This window comes from Macaca fascicularis, chromosome 10 (genome assembly GCF_037993035.2).
Source record: "Macaca fascicularis isolate 582-1 chromosome 10, T2T-MFA8v1.1".
Taxonomy (NCBI): Eukaryota; Metazoa; Chordata; class Mammalia; order Primates; family Cercopithecidae; genus Macaca; species Macaca fascicularis.
Window position 1 is genome coordinate 98,558,657 of NC_088384.1, and position 26,651 is coordinate 98,585,307.

Consider the following 26,651-nt stretch of genomic DNA (forward strand, 5'->3'; position numbering starts at 1 on the left):
AATGGTTTTGCCAAAAATATCCTGAACCCTGGTTTTGTCCACAGAATCAGGCTAAATATTATTAAAAATGTAAACAAACTGTATATTACATGATTTTAAAATTAATGCAAAATTTATTAGGGGTTAAATAGCATTGTGAGTATGTAGCAGAAAGTTCTTATTTTTAAGTCATGTATGCTAAAGGGTTTAGAAATCAACTGTCATGATTTCTGCAATTTACTTTCAAATGGTTAAAATATTGTATGTATTCATAAATACATTTATATAGCATACATCATCTATCATGTAGATGTAAGATACACACACTAGTAAATGCAGCAAAGTGTTTACAAATGTTGAATCTAGATGAGAAGTTTATAAGTCTCCTTTGTACTATTCTTTCAATTTTTCTAGCCTTGAAAAATTTCACAATAAAATATTGGGCAAAAGGAGCACAGGAGTCGTTGTATATAACATGTCTATCCATGCTTAGCCCAGTGTAGGTGCTCAATAAATAGCAGCCAAAGTGAGCTGCCAAGCAAAACCATCAACATGGTTTTCATCTTTCGAGGTGCAAGCGAACTGTGGTTTTGTCTGAGACATTTGTGGAAAAGGGAAAAATAAAGAATCTATTTAGTCTCTTATGAACAGCTGCTACCCAAATGAAGCCATGGGGCTCAGCAGCCATGAGCCTCTCTAGTGCTGGATTTCTTCGCAGGCCCTCAAATGCACTGAGGTGCTGAAATTACAAATTCTACAAATTATTCCTCAGAAGACAATTTTGTGGCACGGATGACAGCAGCATGAATTCAGCCATTCAGCCAACTCAATCCTAAACGTTGCTTGCTGGCTCCTGGAGGGGGGTTTCAGTTAATCTACTAGAGTCATGCTATAGCCTCATCTTGTCCTTGAGGTGAATGAGTTACCCAGTCAACAGAAATGGTGCCTCCTCCCTCTTTAGGGAGAAGGGAACCTAACCCTGGCATACAGCGGGGTTCTACACTGAGATCTTCCTTCAGTCCAGTGGGTTTTGAGGCAGAGCCTCAGCATAGTTACAGAACTGAGGAATCGTGTCTTGCATGTTGGTGTTTTTAGTATGATAATGTCCACACATCTCCATAGAGCAGGAATTGATGTTTTATTAATGATGTTTAATTAAAATTTAATTTCAAAGCATTCCTGCTCTCATGTTGTTTTGATAAAGGCTTTTTTTTCTTGGTGACAGGAAGAAGAAAGAGACAAGTTAAGGAACATCTTAAAGCTGGACGTGGGGTTTGCTGAGGCACAGGGAGGTAATCCTCAAAGAGCAGCTCAAGGTGGGCAGAACATCTTTAAAAAGGTGCCCTGAGTTGCTCCTTGGGAAAACCTTATTGTTCATCTCCTGAATTTTCATGCTGATTTTCAGCAGTGACTTCTCCCTCTCAAACAACCAGGAATTCCCTGTGAATATCAGTCACTGAACCACCCTTTTGCCCTGACTCTGTTTCTCATATCAGGCACCAAGCACACTGCCACTTTTTGAGTGTCTACCATGTATTTCCTACAACCAATTAGATTTCTAGATGTCTGGACCTGTCTAGAGCTCTGAAGAGGTTTCCTAGGGGAGTTGGGCAGTTTCTCAGTTGCCGGGGCTAGATGCTCCTTTGTGAAGAATTCCTTTTTTTAATTTCCCGCGGTTCACCGAAAATGTAGTACCTTATAATATGCTGGGTGTTAGTCCAATTTCTTTATATATCATCCCACTTTATGTGCATGAGAATCTATAAGATAGGTACTTTAATTATTCCTTTTCTGTTTGAGATGGAGTCTCGTTCTGTCACCCAGGCTGGAGTACAGTGGCACGATCTCAGCTCACTGCAATCTCCACCTCCCGGGTTCAAGTGACTCTCCTGCCTCAGCCTCCTGAGTAGCTGGGACTACAGGTACATGCCATCACGTCCAGCTAATTTTTTGTATTTTTAGTAGAGATGGGGTTTCACCATGTTAGCCAGGATGGTCTCGATCTCCTGACCTGGTGATCTGACTGCCTCAGCCTCCCAAAGTGCTGGGATTACAGGGTGAGCCACCATGCCTGGCCAACTAATTCCATTTTATAGATGAGGAAACCAAGTCACTAAGAGGTTACACAACTTGTCCAGGCATGCGTGGCTCCAGAGTGTACATTGTCTAACAGTGAACAATTCTACATCTGGAGGAAGGGGCTACACATTTCTGAAACAATGAAGTCAGGTCTAGGGAAATCTTTCTAGAACTTGAAGTTTTACACAGTCTACTCCAAGGATGACCCCAAAGTCCAGTGTGTGGGGTCTGCAAAGAGGATGGCTATGAGGATGAACTGGAGGGATGGATCATGAAAGTAGACTGTGTAAAACTTCCAGCTCTAGGATGGGACATGGTGGAAGTGAGAATTAGGGGCAAGGTAAGAAGAGGCTGGCACTATTTCCCTTATCTTCTCATGAGATTTTGCAGCTGAGAATGTGAATCTGGGTTCTACTCAGGGTCATAACTCTGAGGTATTTAGAACTTGCTTACATGAAGCAAGAGTACTAGATCCTACTGGATCCCAGGAACACACAAAGAAAGAAAAAAAAGTAAATGAAAAAAAGAAAACAAGTACTAAACAGAATTGCCACAGCAGAGGTGCTGTCTTCAAGTTCTAAGGCTAATCTGAGTCAAGTTGGGTATTTTCTTTATGCAACTGACAATGCCAGTGCTCTGGCTAGACCTTTCAGATCTCTGTATACCATTTTTGTGAGCCTCTATTCTTTACCTGCATGTGCAGAAAGACAAGTTACTAAAATTTTACCTCTGAATCTCTCCTTCCCATCCCAGACCCTAACTGTTGGCTGACAGCTTCCTTGCCTAACTTAGGACACCTGTGATGCATGGCCCACCCTGAACAGTTCCCCGAAGGCTCAGGTTGCAGCCAGTTTTTGCTGGACTTGGCCAAAAGTTGCACCTTGACTTTCTCCCCTTCCTTATCCCACTTCCCTCACTCCCCTCCCAGTCTGCCCTGGGAAAACTTTCTTTTTTTTTATTTTTTATTTTTTATTTTATTTATTTATTTTTTTTGAGACGGAGTCTCCCTCTGTCGCCCAGGCTGGAGTGCAGTGGCTCGATCTCAGCTCACTGCAAGCTCCGCCTCCTGGGTTTACGCCATTCTCCTGCCTCAGCCTCCTGAGTAGCTGGGACTACAGGCGCCCGCCACCTCACCCGGCCAGTTTTTTGTATTTTTTAGTAGAGATGGGGTTTCACTGTGTTAGCCAGGGTGGTCTCAATCTTCCGACCTCGTGATCCACCCGTCTCGGCCTCCCAAAGTGCTGGGATTACAGGCTTGAGCCACCGTGCCCGGCCGGGAAAACTTTCTTAATCAGTCACTTGCACACGAATCTTCATCTGAGTCTGATTCTCGGGAACTATCTAAAGCCATCCCACAAGGCAAGGGGCAGCCTGGGCTGGCTGGAGGGGAAACTGAAATATGGTCATGGGGAAGTGTTTCTTAGGTAAGTCCTGGAACTGGCAAATTCTATGCTATCACTAAGGTAACTGCAGTGAACCTGGGAAGAAACATCCAAGTCAATCTGTGGCAATCAAGGAAAGCTTCCTGGAGGAAGTAACATCTGAGCAGACTTGAAAGGTCAATAGAGGTTTCCTTGCAAACATGGAGGAGAGGTCATTCCAAGCAAGAGAAATGGCATGGGTAAGGACAGAGAGGCAGGAAAAGTTCTGTGTTTTAGCAGTAGTGGCTCTGGGTTCTTGGAGTCTCAAGTCATGAGGAAGATAAACTGCAGGAAGCACACCCATTAGAAACTTGTGGGGTATGGAGGTGGGGTGGGTTGGGGAGGGAAACATGGAGGCTCCCAGGCTGACTTTCAGGTCTCTATCTTGAGTTACTAGGTGCAGTTCATTGAGTTGAGGAACACAGGGAAAGTCAGTATCGAATTGGAGATAAGTTCATTTTCAGATACCTTGAGTTTGAGATGACTGTCATCCAGCCAGGTGAATATTCAGTCCTGGGTGCATCCAATGTGTATGCTAAGCTTTTTATATGTATTTTCTGTTTTTAATTCTGACATAATTCAGCATTGTCTGACTTCCAAATTCAACATGTTTAAACAACGTGATACATGTTTTCTCTTTCTGGAGGCACCAGTGCAGTCAAACCTTGGACAGAGAAGGTGGTTGATACAGTTTGGGTATCTGTGCCCTCCCAAATCTCACGTTGAATGTAATCTTCAATGCTGGAGGTGTGACTGGATCATGGAAGTGGATCCCTCATGGGTTGGTGCTGTCTTCATGCCAGTGAGTGAATTCCCCAGAGATCTGGTTGAGTGTGTGGCACCGTACCACCAATCTCTCTCTTGCGCCTGCTTTGGCCACGTGGTGTGCCTGCTCCTACTTCACCTTCCACCATGAGTAAACGCTCCTCAGCCTCCCCAGAAGCCAAGCTATGTCAGTGCTATGCTTTCTGAACAGCCTGCAGAACTGTGAGCCAATTAAACCTCCTTTCGTTATAAATTACCCAGTCTCAGGTGGTTTTTTTTTTGTTTATTTGTTTGTTTGTTTTTCTTGTAGAGAAAGAATCTCACTCTGTTGCCCAGGCTGGAGTGCAGTGGTACAATCTTGGCTCACTGCAACCTCTGCCTCCTGGGTTCAAGCAATTCTCCGGCATCAGCCTCCTGCGTAGCTGGGATTACAGGCACATGCTGCCATGCCTGGCTAATTGTTTTGTATTTTAATAGAGACGGGGTTTCACCATGTTACCCAGGCTGGTCTCAAACTCCTGAGCTCAGGCAATCCACCCGCTCCGGCCTCCCAAAGTGCTGGGATTACACACATGAGCCACCGCACCTGGCCGCAGGTATTTCTTTATAGCAATGTAAGAATGGTCTCATACACTGGTATAAAGCAAGAAGAGGGATGGGGGTACAAAAGGGCCAAAGCTGAGTGCATGTCTATGGCAGAGCTGTCACTGTGATGGGAAAAGCACGCCCTGGAGGTGTGCAATGCCGTTTACATAGTCCTTCACTGAAGACCTTGGAAAAGAAAAGTATGTGTGAGGGAATTAAAAATGTAGGAAAAATAAAAGCCTCATAACTGACTGCCACAGCCTTGTGAACAGATTCAATATCCCCATTCCCATGTAAGCTTTCCTCCCTTGCTCACCGTCTTCCTCAGTCTGCACCACTAGCTCCTCGCTCTCCATTCGGCCCTCGGGGTTAGACAGCAGGAGTCGCAGGCGAATGGTCATGAAGGGGCGCAGGCCTCGCAGGGTGTAGTGGGAGGAGGTCTGGATGACCTCCTCGGCCTCGTACTGCTGCTGGTTGAACACGTACTGGTACTGCACGGTGAGGTTGTAGCTATGGCAGCGGGTCACCGCGTAGCCGAAGGGCTCCCACTGCAGGGTCAGCTGCCGGGCTCGGATGTCTACGATTTCCACGTTCTGTGGGCCATGCACCGGATCTGCAAGACATGCAGGCAAGAAACAAGGGCTCTGAAGAGACCATCGGGAAGCTGGGGTGCATGTTCTGCTAAAACAGGGAACACAGCTTTTCTAAACATATCTCCACCATTCAATCACTGCCATCATGATTTTTGACACATGCAATATAATTTAGAGAACTTTTTTCTTTAAATCAATCTCCCTTGTCTTAAAATACATGCAGCTAATAGAAAGTATAAATATATAAAAGGAAAACGTCATCAATAAATGTTAACCATAAAAATAAATGTGAAATTGTTAAATTCTTAAGGGTGCATCAGAATGCCATTGAAAACCTTCTTGGTACCACAAACAGTACACTCTCCGCTTCTGGGACATGCTTATTTAGACGGCTGCTGAGAGCCAACCTGCCTCCTTATACTGAATTCAGCCACAGCCTGTTCCCTTGGAGGTCAGCCTCTCCTCTTCAGCCAACAACATCCAGATGCACAAGCTGGAAACTGAGTCACAGCCTCAACCCGCAACACCCAGTTTATCCATGCAGTCATCGTGACCCATTAACTCTGCTTTGGGATTTCCTCTCCTTTCCTTGACAACACAGTTCATCATTTCCTAACCTCCTACAACAGTCTTCCACCCGTCTTTGTCTCCTCTCTACTTTCTTCCTAAGTGGCCCCTCTGGGAACATCATTGTAAAAGCAAATCTGAGCATGCCTTCTCACCCTAATGCTGTCTCCCACTCCACACTTACTATTGATCTTGGTCTCAGATCACCATACATAACATTGTCCATGTCTAATTTTATTAGAAATATTCTGTTTATACTTTACGCATATTAGATTTTTTTTCTTATATAAAACAGGTTATAACAAACAAGATGTTTTTCAAAACTCTCACATGTAAAGCTCATTTTATGTTGAGGTTTAGGCATTTGTTTTTTGAAGTGGCTTGTTTTGTTTCTTTGAGATGGGAGTCTGACTCTGTCTCCTAGGCTGGCGTGCAGTGGCATGATCAGAGCTCATCCCAGCCTCAAACTCCTAGGCTCAAGCAATCATGATCCTCTAGCCTCAGCGTCACACATAGGTGGGCCTACAGCATGCTTGGCTAATTTTTTTATTTTTATCTTTTCAGATATGGGGTCTCTCTATGTTGCCCAGGCTGGTCTCAAACTCCTGGGCTCAATCGATCATCCTGCCTTGGCTTCCCAAAGTGATGGGATTGCAGGCATCATCCACCATGCCTGGCTCCTGGCTCAGGCATTTGTTATGGTAGAAACATGACTTCTCATGTGATAGATACCCCAGAAATTCTTGCGTCAGACTTTCTTATCTGGGAGGAGTGAGGCACAGGCTAGAGATTAAATCAGTACCTCTTCTCATCCCTAAAGGACTTTGCCCAGTTATGTATCCTCTTTGGGTCCACTTTTTATTTCATTTGTAAAACGATGATAATAATAGTAGCTAACCTCATTGCAGGGGGAAGGGGAAATTCGATGAGATGTTTGTAAAGCAGTTAGAATTCAAACTTAATAAGCACTCTACGTATGATAACCGGGGTGTGTTGTTCGTTTTGCAGTAATAGTAATAATATATATGTAATAGTAATAATAAAAGTGTTCCGTATGCTGTGTCTACCTTGAATGCCTTGTGAGTGGCAGTGCTGGGAGCACCCTTATGCAAAATGATGGAGTAGGGTTCCATCATTGCTCCAATCCCCTCAGAGCATTGAGGGGTAAGGCTACCTCTGCACCAATGCAGCAATAAGAAAGAGGAGGTGCTATTGGTGCTAGTTGATCTGTCCCTATGGGGAAAATGTCCTGTAATTTGTGTCAGAGTCTAGTTGATCTGTCCCTATGGGGAAAATGTCCTGTAACTTGTGTCAGAGTCTAGTTGATCTGTCCCTATGGGGAAAATGTCCTGTAACTTGTGTCAGAGTCTAGTTGATCTGTCCCTTTGGGGAAAATGTCTTGTAACTTGTGTCAGAGTCTAGTTGATCTGTCCCTTTGGGGAAAATGTCCTGTAACTTGTGTAAGAGTCTTACCAAGGAACATAGTCCACAGGAATGTCAGGGAACCTGGTGAGCCAGCACAGAGGTGCCCACGTGGCTGCAGGAGTGAGGGTGTTGAGGATAGTGGGCAGCCCTGGCCCCTGATCAGCTGAGGAATTAATGGTCACTCTTACAGCCCAATTACTCATGCTCACAGATCCTTTATGCAAAGCAGAGCCAGCATCCCAAAATCAAATGGGTGACTCTGAGAATGTGACATTGAACAAGCTGTTGCTCAGGGCCTACTGTGGAACGGAAGGTGAAGTGTGGTCCCCGTAGTTGGGGATTATGACTGGGTGGGGTTGCGGCTGCTAGCTAAACACTTCACAGTTGTACAGACTGCAATGAGAGCAGATGTACAGGCACAGAGAGAGCAAGAAACGGCTTGCCTGGGAAGCCCCAAGCATCCCCACCAGCCTTGCCTAGCTGGGGCCTGTCTACTTGTCCAGGTGCCAGAACTCTCCTGGCAGGGAGCCACTGCCCCTGTTCAGGGCCTCTTCAGAGCAAACTCCTCCCCTGGGTTTGCTCTCCAAACTGATGCCAAGCCCCAATACAACACTCACCCGCATGGTGCTCTCACCTCCCTCCTGAGGCAGGGAGAAGAGGAACACTTAAGACCCATTTAAACCCAAGATTAAGATCACATTTTATTGAATATCTTAAAATGTACCACATCCCATGTTAAATATAATTTTTGAGATCGTCATTATGGCCTTAACCCACAAACAAAACTATAAAAACAAAACACCATTGACGGAGCCGTAGCCACAAGTGCTGGGCTCTATCTTCTGAACCATCTTATGACCCGAGGAGGAAGGATGGCCCACCCCACATTACAGATGAATAGAGGTCCAGAAGTGTGCAGGAATTTGTACAGAGTAGCAGGGCCAGCAGGTGACAAAGTGGGGTTTTGAACTTGTCTGCCTGACCCCACATGTAGTGTGCAAAGTAAAAATCTCTGTAAGTTATCATTTGCACTCTCTATTTTGGAAATCTCACTACCTGGGAGGAAGGCATCACTAGCTGTGTCCCAGAGGAAACCAGAGCTCTTTGAGACAAAATGATTGGCCTAAAGCTACAGAGTGAGAGGCACAGATAAGATCTGAGGTCTGCCAGAGTCGAAAACCTGTGTTTTCTCAGCACCTTGACGCCACTGGAGACTGAGACCAGGGAAAGAACATGAACATGAGGCATGTCGCCTGCATCAGAAGTCTGGGGAGATTTGAAGAGAATATTGTGAGAAAGCCAAAATAGTATAAGGCAAAAATGACTTGGGTCTCAGGAACCTAGGACCTGCGGGAGAAGGTGGTGCAGTGACGCAAACACATTTAGTGCAAAGCTGACCACTGGCCTTTTGATCCCCGGTCTCCATTCTCCCTGGAGCTCACCTCTGGAGGTATGTACATACACACATTTCTGCTTCTCTTACAGGAGTAAACAGGAGCATCTTTTTAAAGAAGACAAGGATATTGTGATCTTGCCACACAGCAAAGAGACTCTTCCAGACTGGGAAAGTTGGGATACAGGAAAAGCCACTTGTTCCCTCTTGAGCAATCCTCTTGAAAACCATCCTCTGACTGTCACAGTGGGCCCCAAGTACAGTGGTGCCGATTAGATTGTGGCTTGAAGCCAGACTCTGGCACTCACTATCTGGGTGACCTTGGACAAGGGCATGTCATTGCTGAGCCTCCATCTCCTCATCTATAAAGTGGAAATTATTACACTAGTCTCAGAAGGTTGTTAAGGAGCATAAGATGAACTGTAAAGAGAGAGAACATTTCCTTTGCCTAACAGTAGGTACTCCTCTTAGAGAGAATTGCCTTTCTTGGAGAAATGCCTTTGGAAGCTTGTGTGGGGTAGAAGCCGCATCCTTGGGGCCTCAGCATCACTTATGCTGAGATTCCAGTGGAAGAGAAAAATAAACCCACTGGGGGCTCAGATAGAATAAGAGAGGTGTGAGGGTGAAAAAATGGCAGTACATTGGGTGAAGCCCAATAGGATCACTCCTCAAGTGACTTTTAGATCTCCAGCGAGGCCCTCAAAATACAACAAAGATGATTGTTGTGCCTGGATCTCCTATGGGTTCTAGAAGGGACTGAGGTCTGCATGCCTTGGGCCTAATAAGATGCCACATGGGAACACAGCGACCAGAGGCAAAGGAACCTTGGAAAATTTGCTGATGTGTGTTACTGAAATCTTGGGAGATGATTTTGGGGGTTCTACTAGCTATGAAAATTCAGAGATTCAGGGAAATCTCAGTTTGTATTCCAAAGGCGAGAAGGACTCTGGTGAACCTAGAGATTGGGTACCTGCAGGTGAAAGCATTTTGTAAATCTGAGAACTCCCATTCAGGAAAGGGAAAGACAGTGGCTATTAAGTAGCAACACTGAGTTAGGTGCTACCCTTAGCACTTGGATATTTAAGGGTAATTTTTTTTTTTTTTTGCATTTAAGCAAGAGAATATCCTGAAATCCTATTCAATGGAAACTAGTTTTTAGAGTGTGATGGAAGCATTCATGCTTTCAGTCTGACCCCTCTAAACCTCATCTGCCAAACCCAGCTTCTGCTGGGTAATTGCCTGCAACATGGAGAACATGGGGTTTACATTCGGGTTGGTGCAAACAAGTTGGAAATTGCTGAGAAAGCCTTGTGTGTGCAGTGGAGATTGGTTTGTTGAATTTACATCCCCCGTGTAAATACAGCCAAGCCTACAGCCTATGGTTTCTGCCTCCAGATAAAGCTCTGTCCGTATGACCTTCTTGAGTAACAGCCCACAGGCCAAGAAGATGGCAAACAATGGGAAGAGAGTGTGGCTTGTCTGGGAAGCTGGAAAACCATCTTCTGATAGAAAATCAAAGTGGCTCTACCTCTGGGTGCACTTTCTGTATGCTCTTAAGACTAGACAACAGTGGCCTTGTCCTATGCCCTGTACTTTAGAGAGCCACTTTGGCCCACTTCAGACTGCACCCTCTTCTCAGAGCAAGGGATCAGGGGATCAATGGGCTGGCCAAAGGACCTGGTTCTGTCCTCTCCCTTCTGGTCCAGGCTCCACATATATGATACCCTAGAATTCCCTGCCCAGAGGCCCTACACTCAATTTCAGGGTCTCTTCCCTTGGTCTGTCCTTCCTGTGAGTGGCCCTTGGTCCAAGGATGGCCAAAGGATGGCTGTCTGGGGAAAGTGGACAGAACTTGCACCTGAGGACTGAGGTTGCTGTGCACAACCATACATGGGGCCCTTATGGGGAACAGATGTGGTTGGGTGAAAGGAGAAGGGGGAAGGGACCACGTGCTGACAATTTTATTCTTACCCCAGATCCTGTGATTATGCACCTGTTAGGGACAGGCTTGTGTGTATACATGTGTGACTGACCCACTCAGGTTTTCAGAAGCTTCTCCATTCTTACTGCTGCCTCAGGAAGGCAGGGTGGTGCTCCTCACCTCTGAACCCTGCTCCTCTTTCTACATCAGCTCTTACTAAAGCACCACATCCATCCTGAAGTACATTTTCATCCTAATACCTGAGCCCACCCTGCAACAGGTACCTTCCTGCCCCCAAATGCCCCTGAGTCATTTTCTACTTCTCACTTCTCAAATCCCATATTCTTAAAGCAAAGCAAGGGATTACAAATACCTTCACACCTCCACGCTTTTGCCCAGCTATTTCCTCTGCTTGGGATGCCACCAACAAATCCTCATTCAGTATTTTCAAGGCCCAGCTCCAATGCCACCCTTCACTTGTGACTTTCTCTAACAGTCTCCCTTGCTCATAATTAATGCCTCAATGACCTTTTTTCCTTAACATGCTATCATATGTCTCCCATAGCTCTTATCAGGCTTCAGGGTTATTGTTTATATGTTTGGTTCATGTTCACCTCCACTGCCCAGCTGTGAGCCCCTAGATCTCCTCATTTTATAACTACAATGTATAGCTGCTGAATAAATGAATGAATAAGTACATAAATGAATAAATCTAGAAAGTAGTGATGGCTGAAGACCAAACCACCCACATTTAGGTGCTAATACAGGGCAGGGGAAAAGCAATAAGCAGAGGGTTCAATCAGGATCTCTTTACAACCCATCTGTTAAGGGTAATCATGTGGTTAAGTCAGAATTGGCTCCTTTGTTTTCTCTGTATGGACTCAGCCTCCATCCCTGCTGTCAAAGGCAATAGCTGTAGAATCTTCTAATGACTTTAATCAAGGCAGAACATCTTATTAAAAAACAAGCAGCAAAACAGATTTTCAATTCATGAATTTGCTATGTATTCATCTTTGCATGTGGAGTTGGCTGGAGCATATGTACTGTTCAAAGTTGAACCTAAATTGAGATAATTTGGGGCATGGGGCTGAAAATGTGGAGGTGTATAGCTTGTATGTAAAATTAATTTTTTATCCATTTGGAGATGCAATTTGAGTTCTTTTCAAATTAAATTGCAATGGAGTCCTAGGCAGCTGGAAACATTATTGCCAACATAATTTGATACTGCAAGAGCAGAAATACGTTGACAGATAGTTCAATGTGACCATTAATTTGCACTTTCTGCATGGAAATGATATGCGAAGGGAATAAAAAGGTAAGGGGAACAAAAATAAAATCCATCTTCTTTCCCGCATTATCCAAACCCACTCTCTTGCTTATTTTCCACCACCTCTTCTAATTTATTGTAGATGTTTGGTGGACAAGAATTTGTTGAATACTGGTTCACTATTCCCAATCCAAAAGTCTGCAATCTGAAATATTCCAAAATCTGAAACTTTTTGAGTGCCAGCATGATGCTCAAAGGAAATGCTCATGGGAATACTTCAAATTTCAGATTTTCAATATTAGAGATGTTCAACTGGTAAGTATAACGCAAATCTTCCAAAATCTGAAACATTTCTGGTTCCAATCATTTCAGATAAGGGATATTCAGCCTGTATTACCATAGATATCTTATAAATGTAAGCAAGGATAGGAATCCAGGAGCTTCATTTGGAGATGCTGGTAATTCCACAATATAGAAGCACTAGATCCTACCTGTGTTGATGACTAGAATCACCTGAAGCTGGAGCATGTCACCTTGCAAGAAGGCAACTCGGTTGCTACCCTCCTATAGCAACGCCACAGAGAAGGTAATCCATTCACATGTTGATTGTCTCATTTCTTAATTGAAAACTACTCACTGAGCATGGAGGCATCATGACATGGGGAAAATAACATTGGTTCCGTGATCACCTGAACCTAAGCACATCATTTACCCTACCTGTGTCTGTGCCTTATTTTCTCATGTAGGAAACATAGATGATACTCCTTGACTCTTAGGGCTATGAGGTGAATTAAGAAGACAATATATTCCAGAGTCTTGGATGGTACTAGACACAGTTGCATTCCCTCAAACTCAGAGTGGGAGGTGAGACAGAACAGCCACTGAGACAAACAGGGGTTGTGGAGGTTTCTGTGGATCTCTGACCTGGTTGTGAGTCTAGATGACTACTGGACTCATTCTTTTAACCAACTATAGTTTAGTGTTAGAAAGCTTCCATTAATGCCCTTGCAGTTATTGCTGTATCTACTCCTTCCATTCTACATATATATCCTGAATCTCTGAGATGGGCCAGGCATTAGGGTTGTAGTTGAATGGGACACTTTCTTGCCTTTGTGAAACTCATGCTAGGGGGATGCAATACCTTGAAGGATGATATAATGAAGCTTGATGAGTCTTTTGCAGGGAAAGTATTGGGCTTCTGGACAATAGACACAGTATAGCATTGAAACTCATCTAAGCCAATTTGATGATGACTCATGTACAACCCTGACATTCTTTTTCATAGAAACCAAAGCCATCAAAGAAATTTAAGGTGAGTGAGGGTTAACGATTCCCCAACAACTGCATTATCAGATGATAATAAAAGCAAGCCTCAGGCCAAATTCTACTACACAGATGGACACATTATACAAGCATTTATTAGCAAATGGGCACAAAACAGCTCAAACAATCTATTTCATAAAGTTCATGAAGTCCCAGCAATAGATGAATTAGTTACTATTTTTCATGAAAGGTTCATTCGAGGCAAGTACAACAATACTCTAAGGCAGAAGTTAGAGAGCTTTTTTTTTTTTTTTTTTTTAAAGGGCCAGTGAATATTTAAGGTTTTGCACCTTTGCAGATTAGACAGTCTCTGTTGCATCTTTCCATCTTTGCTATTATAGTGCAAAGGTAGCCATAGACAACACGTACACAAAATAGGTGTGTGGCTGAGTTTCAATAAATGTTTATTTACAAAAAGCTAGAACCTTAGGCTATAGCACGCTTACTCTTGTTATGGAGGTAAAATAAATGACTATGATTGTCACTTAGGCAGCCAGTAATCCTCCTAATCTCATAGCTAACACAGTACTGTTTAGGAATCAAGGTTTTGACACCATCCCTAAGGTCGAAGACTAGAGGTCTTACAGGATTATTCTTTATTATGTACTTCTGGAGAGTATTTTAAAACCATTTTGGTTTTCATTTCACCAATTAGAATTTACTTGTAACATTTATTATGCTAGTCCACAGGTTCTTGATTTCAATTACAGCAATCAATTTCTAATATTTAGTTTTCTAATTAGCAAAATGGAGGTTGTTGATCAAGATATGGCATCAGCATAGCTGGGAAAATAGGCGTGCACTCACCACATCTGGTTAATTTAATTTAATTTTTTTCTTTTTTTTTAGAGACAAGCCTCTCACCAGCTGCTCAAGCTGGTCTTGAAATCCTGGCCTCAAGTGGTCCTCCTGCCTCAGCCTGGGAGACAGAGCAAGACCGTGTCTCTAAAAGAAAAAACTATATATATATATACACACACATATATGTGTGTATGTGTATATATATGTATATATATGTGTGTGTGTGTGTGTGTATATATATATAGCTTGACCAATACAATTTACCCATCACACCCCACTGTGTAAGCTTAAATATTTGAGATAAATTACCAACAATGTAACATTTAGTCTAGATGCCAATAATTCTTTCCTGAAAAAGGAGTCTTGGGCAAAGGATGGATAGGATTTAACCAGGTAAAGGGGAAGGGTGTGTATAGGAGGGGACGAGAGAGGGGGAAAAGGGAGTGGGAAGGTTAAGGCCCAGATAAAGGAGGCAGCACATTTAAAGTCTGAGAGACAAGAACAAGGAGGCTAATGGCCATGGAGATTGCCATGCTTGAGTGGACAGTCCACAAGAGCAGGAATCCCCACACATGCACACCCTATACAGTGATGTGCTAGGCCAGTCTGGGTGTTACACATTGGTCCTCCTACCATCCCTAAGAAGAAAATGAGGATAACAACTAGGGCAGTTTTAACAGTATGATAAGAGTGTTCTTTGCCAAAAGTAAAGCACTGGACGGAGTCATTTGTTTTGTATTTTGAGTTTCTACCGTGTGCTAAGAACTCTACTGGGTGTAGGAGTTAACCAAACAGGCGAAAACCCTCTCTGCCCTTATGGTGTGTATATTCTAGTAGGGGTAGGAGATTAAATAATATATTAGATAAATCAGAAAAGTATGTAACACATCAGACAATAGTAAGTGCTGTGGAGAAAAATCGAGCAGGGAAGAGAGACTGGAAGGTTGAGAAAGGCTTATGTCTACAATTTTACTTCTTTGATTTGAGGCCTTGGCATCAGCTCTTTGATCTTTCCTGATCTTTCTTCTTCATTTACCCTAAAGTTTTTACTTTTGTTTCCCATGGCTTAGCTCGAAATATTTTTTGAGCATCTATAGGGTGGCGAGCTAGTTTTGGGGGACATAGTGTTAACAAAAATAGACATAATTCCTGCCTCCTTTCAGCTAAATCTGTGGAGAAAAACAGACTAAAACAACCATCATGGCAGCCAAACATATGAGCTAACCAAATTGCAAGTTTTTGAAGGAAATACAGATGCTATAATATGATGATAATGCAAATAAAAAGTGTTTTGAAGGAAACATAAGGGATCAATTGCATAAAAATGGCAAGCTACATATGGTAGTCAGGGAAGATGACTGAAGAGGTGATATTTGGACTGAAAGGTGTCACTCTTCCCTCCCTATTCTCACTTCTCACCCAGTTTCCACTCATTCTTTTTTGTTTTTGAGACAGTCTCGCTCTGTCACCCAGGCTGGAGTGCAGTGGCGTGATCTTGGCTCACTGCAACCTCCACTTCCCAGGTTCAAGCAATTCGCCTGCCTCTGCCTCCCAAATATCTGGGATTACAGGCATGCCACCACGCTCGGCTAATTTTTGTATTTTTAGTAGAGACGGGGTTTCACCACATTGGCCAGGCTGGTCTCGAACTCCTGAACTCCCAAAGTACTGGGATTACAGGTGTGAGCCATCATGTCCAGCCTCCACTCATTCTTTAGCCCTTCCTTTAAACATCAGTTCTTCCAAGAAAGCCATCGCTCAAAAGCTTCTCTCACCCAGTTGGGTATATGTCCCATCCCATCCCACTCAGATGAATTTAAAATTGGGTCCAATCAGGGCTAGTCCAACAGCCTTATCCCATAGGTCCTCCAGTCAGTTTGGAGTACGGAGGGGGAACCCAGAGTCAGATATAACCCAGATTCACAAAGCAGCCTATTGACCGGAGTCATGGCCCTCGGGCCCACAGCAAGCACAAAAACTGCAGCCCAACGGCCTTCAGCCAGTTACTCAGCCACTGTCTTTGGCTCCAAACATCCCTCTGTATCTTGCTTTACGGTGCTAAGGCTAGGATGGCACAAAACACATGTGCTCTACTCTCTGGCCGCATGCTAGTATCTGCCCATAGGGGGCGATAGAGGAAGCCTGCGGGGCTGGAGGATGCAGAGACTTCAGCATCAGGTATCCAGGTAGCCTGTTCATTCTGTCACAGTGTTTGGACGTAGCTTGCAGTTTCCCCAACACTTGCAGAGCCAGCCTCATTGCATCACCTCAGAGACACCAGCACCAGCCTCTTTTTGTTCTTTTCAACCCTGGCAGTAGCTGCTTCCCACAGTTGCCACCTTAGTCTAATGTTTTCATGTTCTCTTTTAATGTTTTCCATTTTCTAGGCAATTCTTTATATACAGTTAACCAGAGGTTCACAGTGCCCTTGGTGTTTTGGTAATTGTTTTGTCCCCCCGCCCCCCGCCACAGATCCTAAGCCAAAAATAAAAAAATAAAAAATACCCAACAGTTTCATGTATTAGTTGTTCCAAACAATTTAATAAGTATTTGCATCCTAACAAATAAGAAGTGGTTTGAGAATACGGTACACACAAATCAAAATAAAGTTATTTTTTTTGTCTTTCTTAACTACAATTACTTCCTAATAGGATGCATGTATCTGTTGAGCATTACACAATTTCTCAAACTGAGGATTCAGATTAGACAGACACTGCCACTTTCGTTGCCTGTTCCATGTTGATTTTGGCACACAACTTGCATTTCATCATGGCAATTGCCAGAAGCCCAGTTTTGCCAAGATATAACATCAGAAGGAAAGTAGCCCAATCTCATGTTGAAACTGTTGGCCCCTTCAAGTAGTCGTTTGTAGCGTGTCTGACAGATGATGCCATGTTTTCCACGATACTGGTACTACTGGTGCTCTTGTGAGTTAATAATGGTGTCTTACACTGTCTCAGCACAGTTTGAAAACCAGGATAGTTAACAATTCTATATAGGCAATTCTGTCTAAGTGTCATGATTTATCTCCAAAACAGACCTTGACTGATGCAGGACCCCACTGCCTAAACTTCCTCAATATTCCACGTTCCCATCTTTGTCTCCCAGTATTCCACACAGCCCGGGCTCCTCATGCCCACAAATGTGATGTCCTAGCTGCCACATTCTGCTTCCCAGCTCTGTCTCAGACCTTGATCTTCCCTCTCTGCCCCATCCAGATGCAGTCCCCTGGACTGTGGCTGAACCAGGGAGCGGGGTGGTCAGCTGTGTGTCTACGGCCATGTCAACTGCTCAGGTGCTCAAATACTGGCAAGAATTAAATGGACACAGGCCAAAGATGCAGCCTGAAGATAGAGACTTTGGAATGTTTAAAAATTACTTTTGCCCTAGGGAAAATCGGGTTGGGAAAACAGAAGCAATTTTGAAATTACATGGTTTCGGTCTGCAGAGAAAGGAAAAAAGATTTGGGGGGAAGAAAAGGAGAAGTCAAACCCATAACATCTGGGTTGGTTTCATTTCAGTTCCCACTTGATTCATGGCAAGTTGCCTTATTCATTTAAAGAAAAAAAAGGAAAAGAAGAAAAGCTGGAGAAAGAATAAAACCCGAAACATTACTGATGGTCAAAAGCCACCTAGCACTGGGCCCGGGTGAGGTATTAAACATTCTGAATACTTTACTTGTCCTGGCTGTGAACAACAGGGCACTGAAATTAGAAAAATCTCAGCGTAGCTAATTTGCCATCACTGCCTAAGAAGCCATGTGTAAATCAAATTGTTTCTAGACTATGTAAAAACAAACAAAAGTAATATTTCCTAATTGGACTCTGATGGCCTCTCTTCTAGAAGCACTACCTTTTTTCCAGTTGGAGAATTTGGCTTTTCATATTCAGATCCAGGGCTTTTCAAAGCTGAGGCTGCTCATAGCTGACAACTCCCCCATCCCAGGACATTCTTGATCTCCCAAGGAATCACATTAATCTACAGACACTACTCAGGACTGCTGGACCTTGAAAAGCCCTGCTGTGTCAGCAGCCCCAAAAACGCCTACCAAGCTTTTTTATGATGTCCAAAGCTTTACTCTTTGAAATGTACAAGAGTGTCATTAAACTGAAGGAACATTTTCAAATGAAAACCACTGTCAGTTGAGGAAGTCTTATTTTCTATCGAATCTCATTTGAGACTTACCTAGGCAATGAAAAACGCAATTGACAAAAACAAAGCTGTCTATCTGTTAATTTGTGGCAAATAAGAAGGGAACCCAGTAGAACAGGGATCACAGTAGAACAGTAGCTAGAAGACACATTATCTGACTGACTGCCTCACTCATTTGTGACATACCTGCTGACCTCATTAAGCACCTCTCAGAAAAGATGAGGGGTTAAAATGCACATGTTCTGTTTCCTGACTGACCCCTCTAATAGGGGCTGATGCTTGGCCATGACATTGTGAGACACAATCCTAGCATAGGCTTTTACATAAGCCACCAAATGATAATTCTTCGTATCAGAATCTCAGAAATGATCACTACTCTTCCTCCTTGACTTTCAGCTTTGACTTAGCCTTCTAAGGATGGCCTCTGCAAAATATGAGCTCTCCTTAAGTGTCATAAGCCTTGATGCCTTTTCCACTTTCCATCTTCCTCCATCTGCAAATAGTCTTGCTCAGATACTTGATGTTTTCATATTTTCTCTCTCTTGCCCATCAAAACTTATTTATGAACGGTGTGACATTGAAAAAATACTTTTACCCTTCCTGAACCCTGGTTTTATAATTATACATACCTACTACATTTCTTGTAGGGTTTAAATAACATTATATGCATGCATTGTTAGTGGGATATTGTCACCATAGTGCTGTATAGCAAATCACCCCCAAAGCCACCGGTTTACAGCAACAGGCATTTATTCTTAAGCTCATACATCTGCTTGTATAATCTCCTGGTGTGGACCAGCTGGGCATGGCTCCAGGCTATGAGGTGTGCCCAGGTCTGCCTGATGTATGTTTATTTTACAAACCAGGTTGAAGGAGCGGTAGCCCCTCAGAGGAAGTTCTTTCCATGATGAATGCACCAGAGCCACGCCAACCCATGTAGGAGCTCTTAAGGCCTCCCTCATGTCAAGCTTGCTAATACCATATTGACAGAGCAAGTTACACAGGCAAGCCCAACATCAATGGAGCCACTCGTCCCACAGTTAGAAAGGGTTGGAGTAGCAGAGGTAAGTGAATATTTACTGAAAGATAAATTATCAGATCAACAGATGTGTATGTTTTGGTTAACATGACCAGCCAATACTCCTTCACATAGTACAGGCTTGGTCCCCTGAGGGAGGAAAGACTTTGAGTCAGGTGTGTGGAGAGCCAGAAGATTCCGCTAAAGCCGTAAGATATAGGCAGTTTCCTGCTCTATGTTCATTTTAACTATTATAGAATGTGTCTCTTGGAGAGAAGGGCAGAAGTCTAATAGAGAGACCTGGAGAAGCCACCCTGCCATTTGCAGTCTTTGTCAATCTTAATATGACATTACCAGCCAATATGACATTCCCAGCCAAACTGGTCAGGTGAGTTATTCCTGTCCTTTCCTCCCAAATGCTGGCTCAGACCACATCCCTCCACACCCCCTGATATCCTCTGTCCCAAATCAAAACTCTACAGTAGGCAAAAATATCAGCCCCCAAAGAGGTTCACATCCTAATACTCAGAACCTGGGAATCTGTTATCTTACATGGCAAAAAGAACACGGTGAATGTGATTAAGGATCTTGAACTGAGGAGATGATCCTGGATTATCTGGGTGGGCCCTGTGTACTCATAAGGGTCCTTATAAGAGGGAGGCAAGAGGGCAGAGAGGAGAAATGATGTTAGGCTGACAGCTTCAAGGATGGAGAAAGAACAGCAAGGCAAGGCATAGAAGTGGCCTCCAGAAGCTGGAAAAGGCAAGAAATAGATTCTCCCCCAGAGCCGACCGAAGGAACACAGCCCCGCAGACCTATCTCAGACTTCTGACCTCCAGAGCAATACATCAGTGTTGTTTTAACTACCACACTTATGGTGAATTGTTCCAGCGGCAAGACGAAACTAACGCAAACCTCAAAGATTGCTCTGCTTATTTCTGTATGTTTATCCACACTCTTCACTTTCACTGCCTTCCCTCCGTAGACCCATTATGTTTTATACACGGTCTTTTGCCTGAATGAGTTCTTGTAAAATACATGTAATTGTTTAGTATGCACGTATTTTTAATTATGTAAATTGGAATGTGTTCTAGCTCGTTTACCTTTTTGTCACTCAGCACTACACTTTTGACATCCACCTAGGCTGCTGCATGCCCTTAGTTCATGATTTTCAACCATTATATGGGGTTCTGGGGTTTGTTCTCTCCATAATTTATCCATCTGCTCTCCACTGACAGACACCGTTTGCTTCTCACTCATCACTACCAGAAATCATGCAGTAGTAGACCTTCTCAGGTGTCTCCTTCTAGATCTGTGTGAATTCCTTTGTGGTCTATATTCCTAGGGGCAGAAATACTGACATATAGGCTATGTATAAATTTAATTTGACAAAGTACTGTCAGATTGCTGTCAGAACAGCAGCTCCAAAACTTTTAGCTGTATGTAAAGGTACTTGTGAACCCACATTCATCCACCCTTGGTATTATCCAATTTGTCAGCTATCTGATGGGCACTACATATTTTTCCCCATTACTATTTTAATTTATATTGTTTCAGTACTAAGGAGTTTGAGAATTTCTTCCTATATTTATCAGCCTTTTGGATTTTTATCTTTATAAATTCCTTGTTCAAATCCTTTGCACAATCATCTACTCATTTGTAGAATTCTTTGTATATCCTAGCATTTTGTTGTTGTTGTTCATGATAATCTTGAATAGATAAGAGTCCTTTATTTTTGGTGTAATAAAATCAACCAAGTGCCGGGCGTGGTGGGAATGTAATCATGCCTGTAATCCCAGTACTTTGGGAGGCCGAGGTGGGCAGATCACCTGAGGTCGGGAGTTCGAGACCAGCCTTACCAACAAAAAGTCTCATCTCTACTAAAAATGCAAAATTAGCCAGACGTGGTGGCGCATGCCTGTAATCCCAGCTACTCTGGAGGCTGAGGCAGGAGAATTCCTTGAACCTGGGAGGTGGAGGTTGCAGTGAGCTGAGATGGTGTCATTGCTCTCCAGCCTGGGCAACAAGAGCAAAACACTGTCTCAAAAAAAAAAAAAAAAAAGAGAGAGAGAAAGAAATTTGAAAAACAAATAAAATCAAGCAAGTTTTTAAACTTAGGGTTTGCTGCTTTTTAAAAATGTCTCCCTAATGGTAGACATAAAATCTGTTCTCAAATACTCCACGTCCCTCTTGTTCCAGGCACATGGTCAGGTTGTACTTTCCTTTGAAGTTAGGTATAGCCACGGGACTTTCCTTGTCCAGTGATAAATGAGAAGATATCACCTGTCACTTTCAGGGTTGTTTTAAAGCCCATGTGAGATTGGCCCATTTCACTATTCCCTGTTGACCTATGTGATCACAACACACTAGCGAGAGAGAGATTTCTGTTGTAGGTTAAGCCATCAGATTTTGAGGTCATTTGTCCCGTGAGCATATCCAGCCTGTCCTGACTTGTTTATTTCTTTTATCCCATTCCCCACTCCCCTACCACGAGCAACCATTCTAATATATTTATTTTGTGTTCTTAGAAAACACGTCCCATTATGCATGCATTTTTAAATTTTGATAAATGGTGTTGTGTTGCCTCACTGTGTTTCTTACTTTCTTCACTCATCATTATCCTTTTAAGGTCCAGCCACATTGCTACACGTGCATATCAAATCTGTTGTTGTTAAATGCTGTGTGGGTGAGCCACAGCTGTGACTTTCCTCTCTTCCTATGAAAGACACAACTTTTCTGAAGAAATCTTTGCCCAACCCTAGTCTACAAAGTCATTCTGCAATGTTCTTTTCTAACTTTATAGCTTTATCTTTCACATTGACATCTTAGGTCTCCAGAGTCCACCACTCTGGTAGTAGGTATTAAGGCGGTATTCAGTTTTATTTTCCTCTGCACAGTAAAAAAAAAAAAAAAAAAAAAAACTTTTCCTCAAAACCATTTGCTTACTATTCTGTCCAGCTAATCTATAGATCCATCTCTATCGCACATGAAGTTTCCAGATATACATGAAATGATTCTTGAGCTTTCCATTCTGTTCTGTTGATCCATTTCCTATTACAGCATGAATACTACAATTTTTATAGTTACGGCTTTAATAGTATATTTTATATACTAATGTATGGAAGGGTACATTTTCTGTTTTTTTAATCCCTCCTCGAAGTTGACTACTATGATTTTTTTCCCTCTATACACACTTATTAGAGAAAGTGTATCAAGTTCCTTAAAATTTAACAGAAATTTTTATTGATGTTGAATTAAATTTATAGACAAATTTAGGGAGGATTTTCATTTGTGTAATATCTTCCCATCCATGGCCATGGACTTTTTCTCCATCTATTCAGGTCTTCTTTTAAGTCTCTTATTAGTTTTAAAGTTTTCTCCATTGAGATTTTATATATTCTTGGACTACTTAAATCCTAAATATTTGATCATTTGTATTACAATTGTCTCAAATTAGATTTTCTAGTTCATTATTGCTGGTGTACAGACACACTATTGATTTTTGTAAGTTAATCTTATATCTGGCAACCTTGTTGAACTCTCTTATTACTTACCACAATTTTTGATTGCCATTGATTTTTCTAAGAGGATTATCATACCATCTACAAAAAATAAGTTTTATTTCTTTGCAATCCTCATATATCTTATTTCTTTTTCTTTCCTTAAAGTTTGGGCCAGAAACTCCAGCATTATGTTAAATAGCAGTGGTGGTTCCACTCTTCTCCCTGCTCCAAAAAGGAATGCACCTGCATTTTCTATATTAGGTATAATAATTACTGTAGAATTTTGGCTTATAAGCTGGCAATCTAACAAAAGTTTCGCTTTATTTTCTAAGGGTTTAAAAAATAATCATGAATTGGTGAATACCTTTATCAAATGCTTATCACCTATTCACTCATTTAAGGACATTTAGGTAGTTTCCAGTTTGGGGTCATTATGAGTAAATCTGCTGTGGACATTCATGTATCGAGTGCTTGTCTCAAGGATTGAAATAATCATATGATTTTTTTTTTATTTTTTTTAAAATTTATTATTATACTTTAAGTTGTAGGGTACATGTGCATAACGTGCAGGTTTGTTACATATGTATACTTGTGCCTTGTTGGTGTGCTGCACCCATCAACTCGTCATTTACATCAGGTATAACTCCCAATGCAATCCCTCCCCCCTCCCCCCTCCCCCCTCCCCATGATAGGGTCCGGTGTGTGATGTTCCCCTTCCTGAGTCCAAGTGATCTCATTGTTCAGTTCCCACCTATGAGTGAGAACATGCGGTGTTTGGTTTTCTGTTCTTGTGATAGTTTGCTAAGAATGATGGTTTCCAGCTGTATCCATGTCCCTACAAAGGACACAAACTCATCCTTTTTTATGGCTGCATAGTATTCCATGGTGTATATGTGCCACATTTTCTTAATCCAATCTGTCACTGATGGACATTTGGGTTGATTCCAAGTCTTTGCTATTGTGAATAGTGCCGCAATAAACATACGCGTGCATGTGTCTTTATAGCAGCATAATTTATAATCCTTTGGGTATATACCCAGTAATGGGATGGCTGGGTCATATGGTACATCTAGTTCTAGATCCTTGAGGAATCGCCATACTGTTTTCCATAATGGTTGAACTAGTTTACAATCCCACCAACAGTGTAAAAGTGTTCCTATTTCTCCACATTCTCTCCAGCACCTGTTGTTTCCTGACTTTTTAATGATCGCCATTCTAACTGGTGTGAGATGGTATCTCATTGTGGTTTTGATTTGCATTTCTCTGATGGCCAGTGATGATGAGCACTTTTTCATGTGTCTGTTGGCTGTGTGAATGTCTTCTTTTGAGAAATGTCTGTTCATATCCTTTGCCCACTTTTTGATGGGGTTGTTTGTTTTTTTCTCGTAAATTTGTTTGAGTTCTTTGTAGGTTCTGGATATTAGCCCTTTGTCAGATGAGTAGATTGCAAAAATTTTCTCCCATTCTGTAGGTTGCCTGTTCACTCTGATGGTAGTTTCTTTTGCTGTGCAGAAGCTCTTTAGTTTAATTAGATCCCATTTGTCAATTTTGGCTTTTGCTGCTGTTGCTTTTGGTGTTTTAGACATGAAGTCTTTGCCTATGCCTATGTCCTGAATGGTACTACCTAGGTTTTCCTCTAGGATTTTTATGGTATTAGGTCTAACATTTAAGTCTCTAATCCATCTTGAATTAATTTTCGTATAAGGAGTAAGGAAAGGATCCAGTTTCAGCTTTCTACTTACGGCTAGCCAATATTCCCAGCACCATTTATTAAATAGGGAATCCTTTCCCCATTTCTTGTTTCTCTCAGGTTTGTCAAAGATCAGATGGCTGTAGATGTGTGGTATTATTTCTGAGGACTCTGTTCTGTTCCATTGGTCTATATCTCTGTTTTGGTACCAGTACCATGCTGTTTTGGTTACTGTAGCCTTGTAGTATAGTTTGAAGTCAGGTAGCGTGATGCCTCCAGCTTTGTTCTTTTGACTTAGGATTGTCTTGGAGATGCGGGCTCTTTTTTGGTTCCATATGAACTTTAAAGCAGTTTTTTCCAATTCTGTGAAGAAACTCGTTGGTAGCTTGATGGGGATGGCATTGAATCTATAAATTACCTTGGGCAGTATGGCCATTTTCACGATATTGATTCTTCCTATCCATGAGCATGGTATGTTCTTCCATTTGTTTGTGTCCTCTTTGATTTCACTGAGCAGTGGTTTGTAGTTCTCCTTGAAGAGGTCCTTTACATCCCTTGTAAGTTGGATTCCTAGGTATTTTATTCTCTTTGAAGCAATTGTGAATGGAAGTTCATTCCTGATTTGGCTCTCTGTTTGTCTGTTACTGGTGTATAAGAATGCTTGTGATTTTTGCACATTAATTTTGTATCCTGAGACTTTGCTGAAGTTGCTTATCAGCTTAAGGAGATTTTGGGCTGAGACAATGGGGTTTTCTAAATATACAATCATGTCATCTGCAAACAGGGACAATTTGACTTCTTCTTTTCCTAACTGACTACCCTTGATTTCTTTCTCTTGCCTAATTACCCTAGCCAGAACTTCCAACACTATGTTGACAGGGCATCCCTGTCTTGTGCCAGTTTTCAAAGGGAATTTTTCCAGTTTTTGCCCATTCAGTATGATATTGGCTGTGGGTTTGTCATAGATAGCTCTTATTATTTTGAGGTACGTTCCATCAATACCGAATTTATTGAGCGTTTTTAGCATGAAGGGCTGTTGAATTTTGTCAAAAGCCTTTTCTGCATCTATTGAGATAATCATGTGGTTCTTGTCTTTGGTTCTGTTTATATGCTGGATTATGTTTATTGATTTGCGAATGTTGAACCAGCCTTACATCCCAGGGATGAAGCCCACTTGATCATGGTGGATAAGCTTTTTGATGTGTTGCTGAATCCGGTTTGCCAGTACTTTATTGAGGATTTTTGCATCGATGTTCATCAGGGATATTGGTCTAAAATTCTCTTTTTTTGTTGTGTCTCTGCCAGGCTTTGGTATCAGGATGATGTTGGCCTCATAAAATGAGTTAGGGAGGATTCCCTCTTTTTCTATTGATTGGAATAGTTTCAGAAGGAATGGTACCAACTCCTCCTTGTACCTCTGGTAGAATTCAGCTGTGAATCCATCTGGTCCTGGACTTTTTTTGGTTGGTAGGCTATTAATTATTGCCTCAATTTCAGAGCCTGCTATTGGTCTATTCAGGGATTCAACTTCTTCCTGGTTTAGTCTTGGAAGAGTGTAAGTGTCCAGGAAATTATCCATTTCTTCTAGATTTTCCAGTTTATTTGCGTAGAGGTGTTTATAGTATTCTCTGATGGTAGTTTGTATTTCTGTGGGGTCGGTGGTGATATCCCCTTTATCATTTTTAATTGCGTCGATTTGATTCTTCTCTCTTTTCTTCTTTATTAGTCTTGCTAGTGGTCTGTCAATTTTGTTGATCTTTTCAAAAAACCAACTGCTGGATTCATTGATTTTTTGGAGGGTTTTTTGTGTTTCTATCTCTTTCAGTTCTGCTCTAATCTTAGTTATTTCTTGCCTTCTGCTAGCTTTCGAATGTGTTTGCTCTTGCTTCTCTAGTTCTTTTAATTGCGATGTTAGAGTGTCAATTTTACATCTTTCCTGCTTTCTCTTGTGGGCATTTAGTGCTATAAATTTCCCTCTACACACTGCTTTAAATGTGTCCCAGAGATTCTGGTATGTTGTATCTTTGTTCTCATTGGTTTCAAAGAACATCTTTATTTCTGCCTTCATTTCGTTATATACCCAGTAGTCATTCAGGAGCAGGTTGTTCAGTTTCCATGTAGTTGAGCGGTTTTGATTGAGTTTCTTAGTCCTGAGTTCTAGTTTGATTG

At 42.2% G+C, this 26,651-nt stretch overlaps 1 protein-coding gene across 15 annotated transcripts in view; it reads right to left on the minus strand.

Annotated features, from left to right (window-relative positions):
• The window catches only part of PTPRT (protein tyrosine phosphatase receptor type T), a 1,114,889-nt gene that overhangs the window by 389,868 nt on the left and 698,370 nt on the right, over positions 1 to 26,651 (minus strand). For all 15 annotated transcript variants that reach the window (XM_074003238.1, XM_005569031.5, XM_005569028.5 and 12 more), the window contains exon 8: positions 5,146 to 5,442. In XM_074003238.1, coding sequence (XP_073859339.1) covers positions 5,146 to 5,442 — 297 coding nt within the window. The remainder of the gene's footprint in view (positions 1 to 5,145; positions 5,443 to 26,651) is intronic.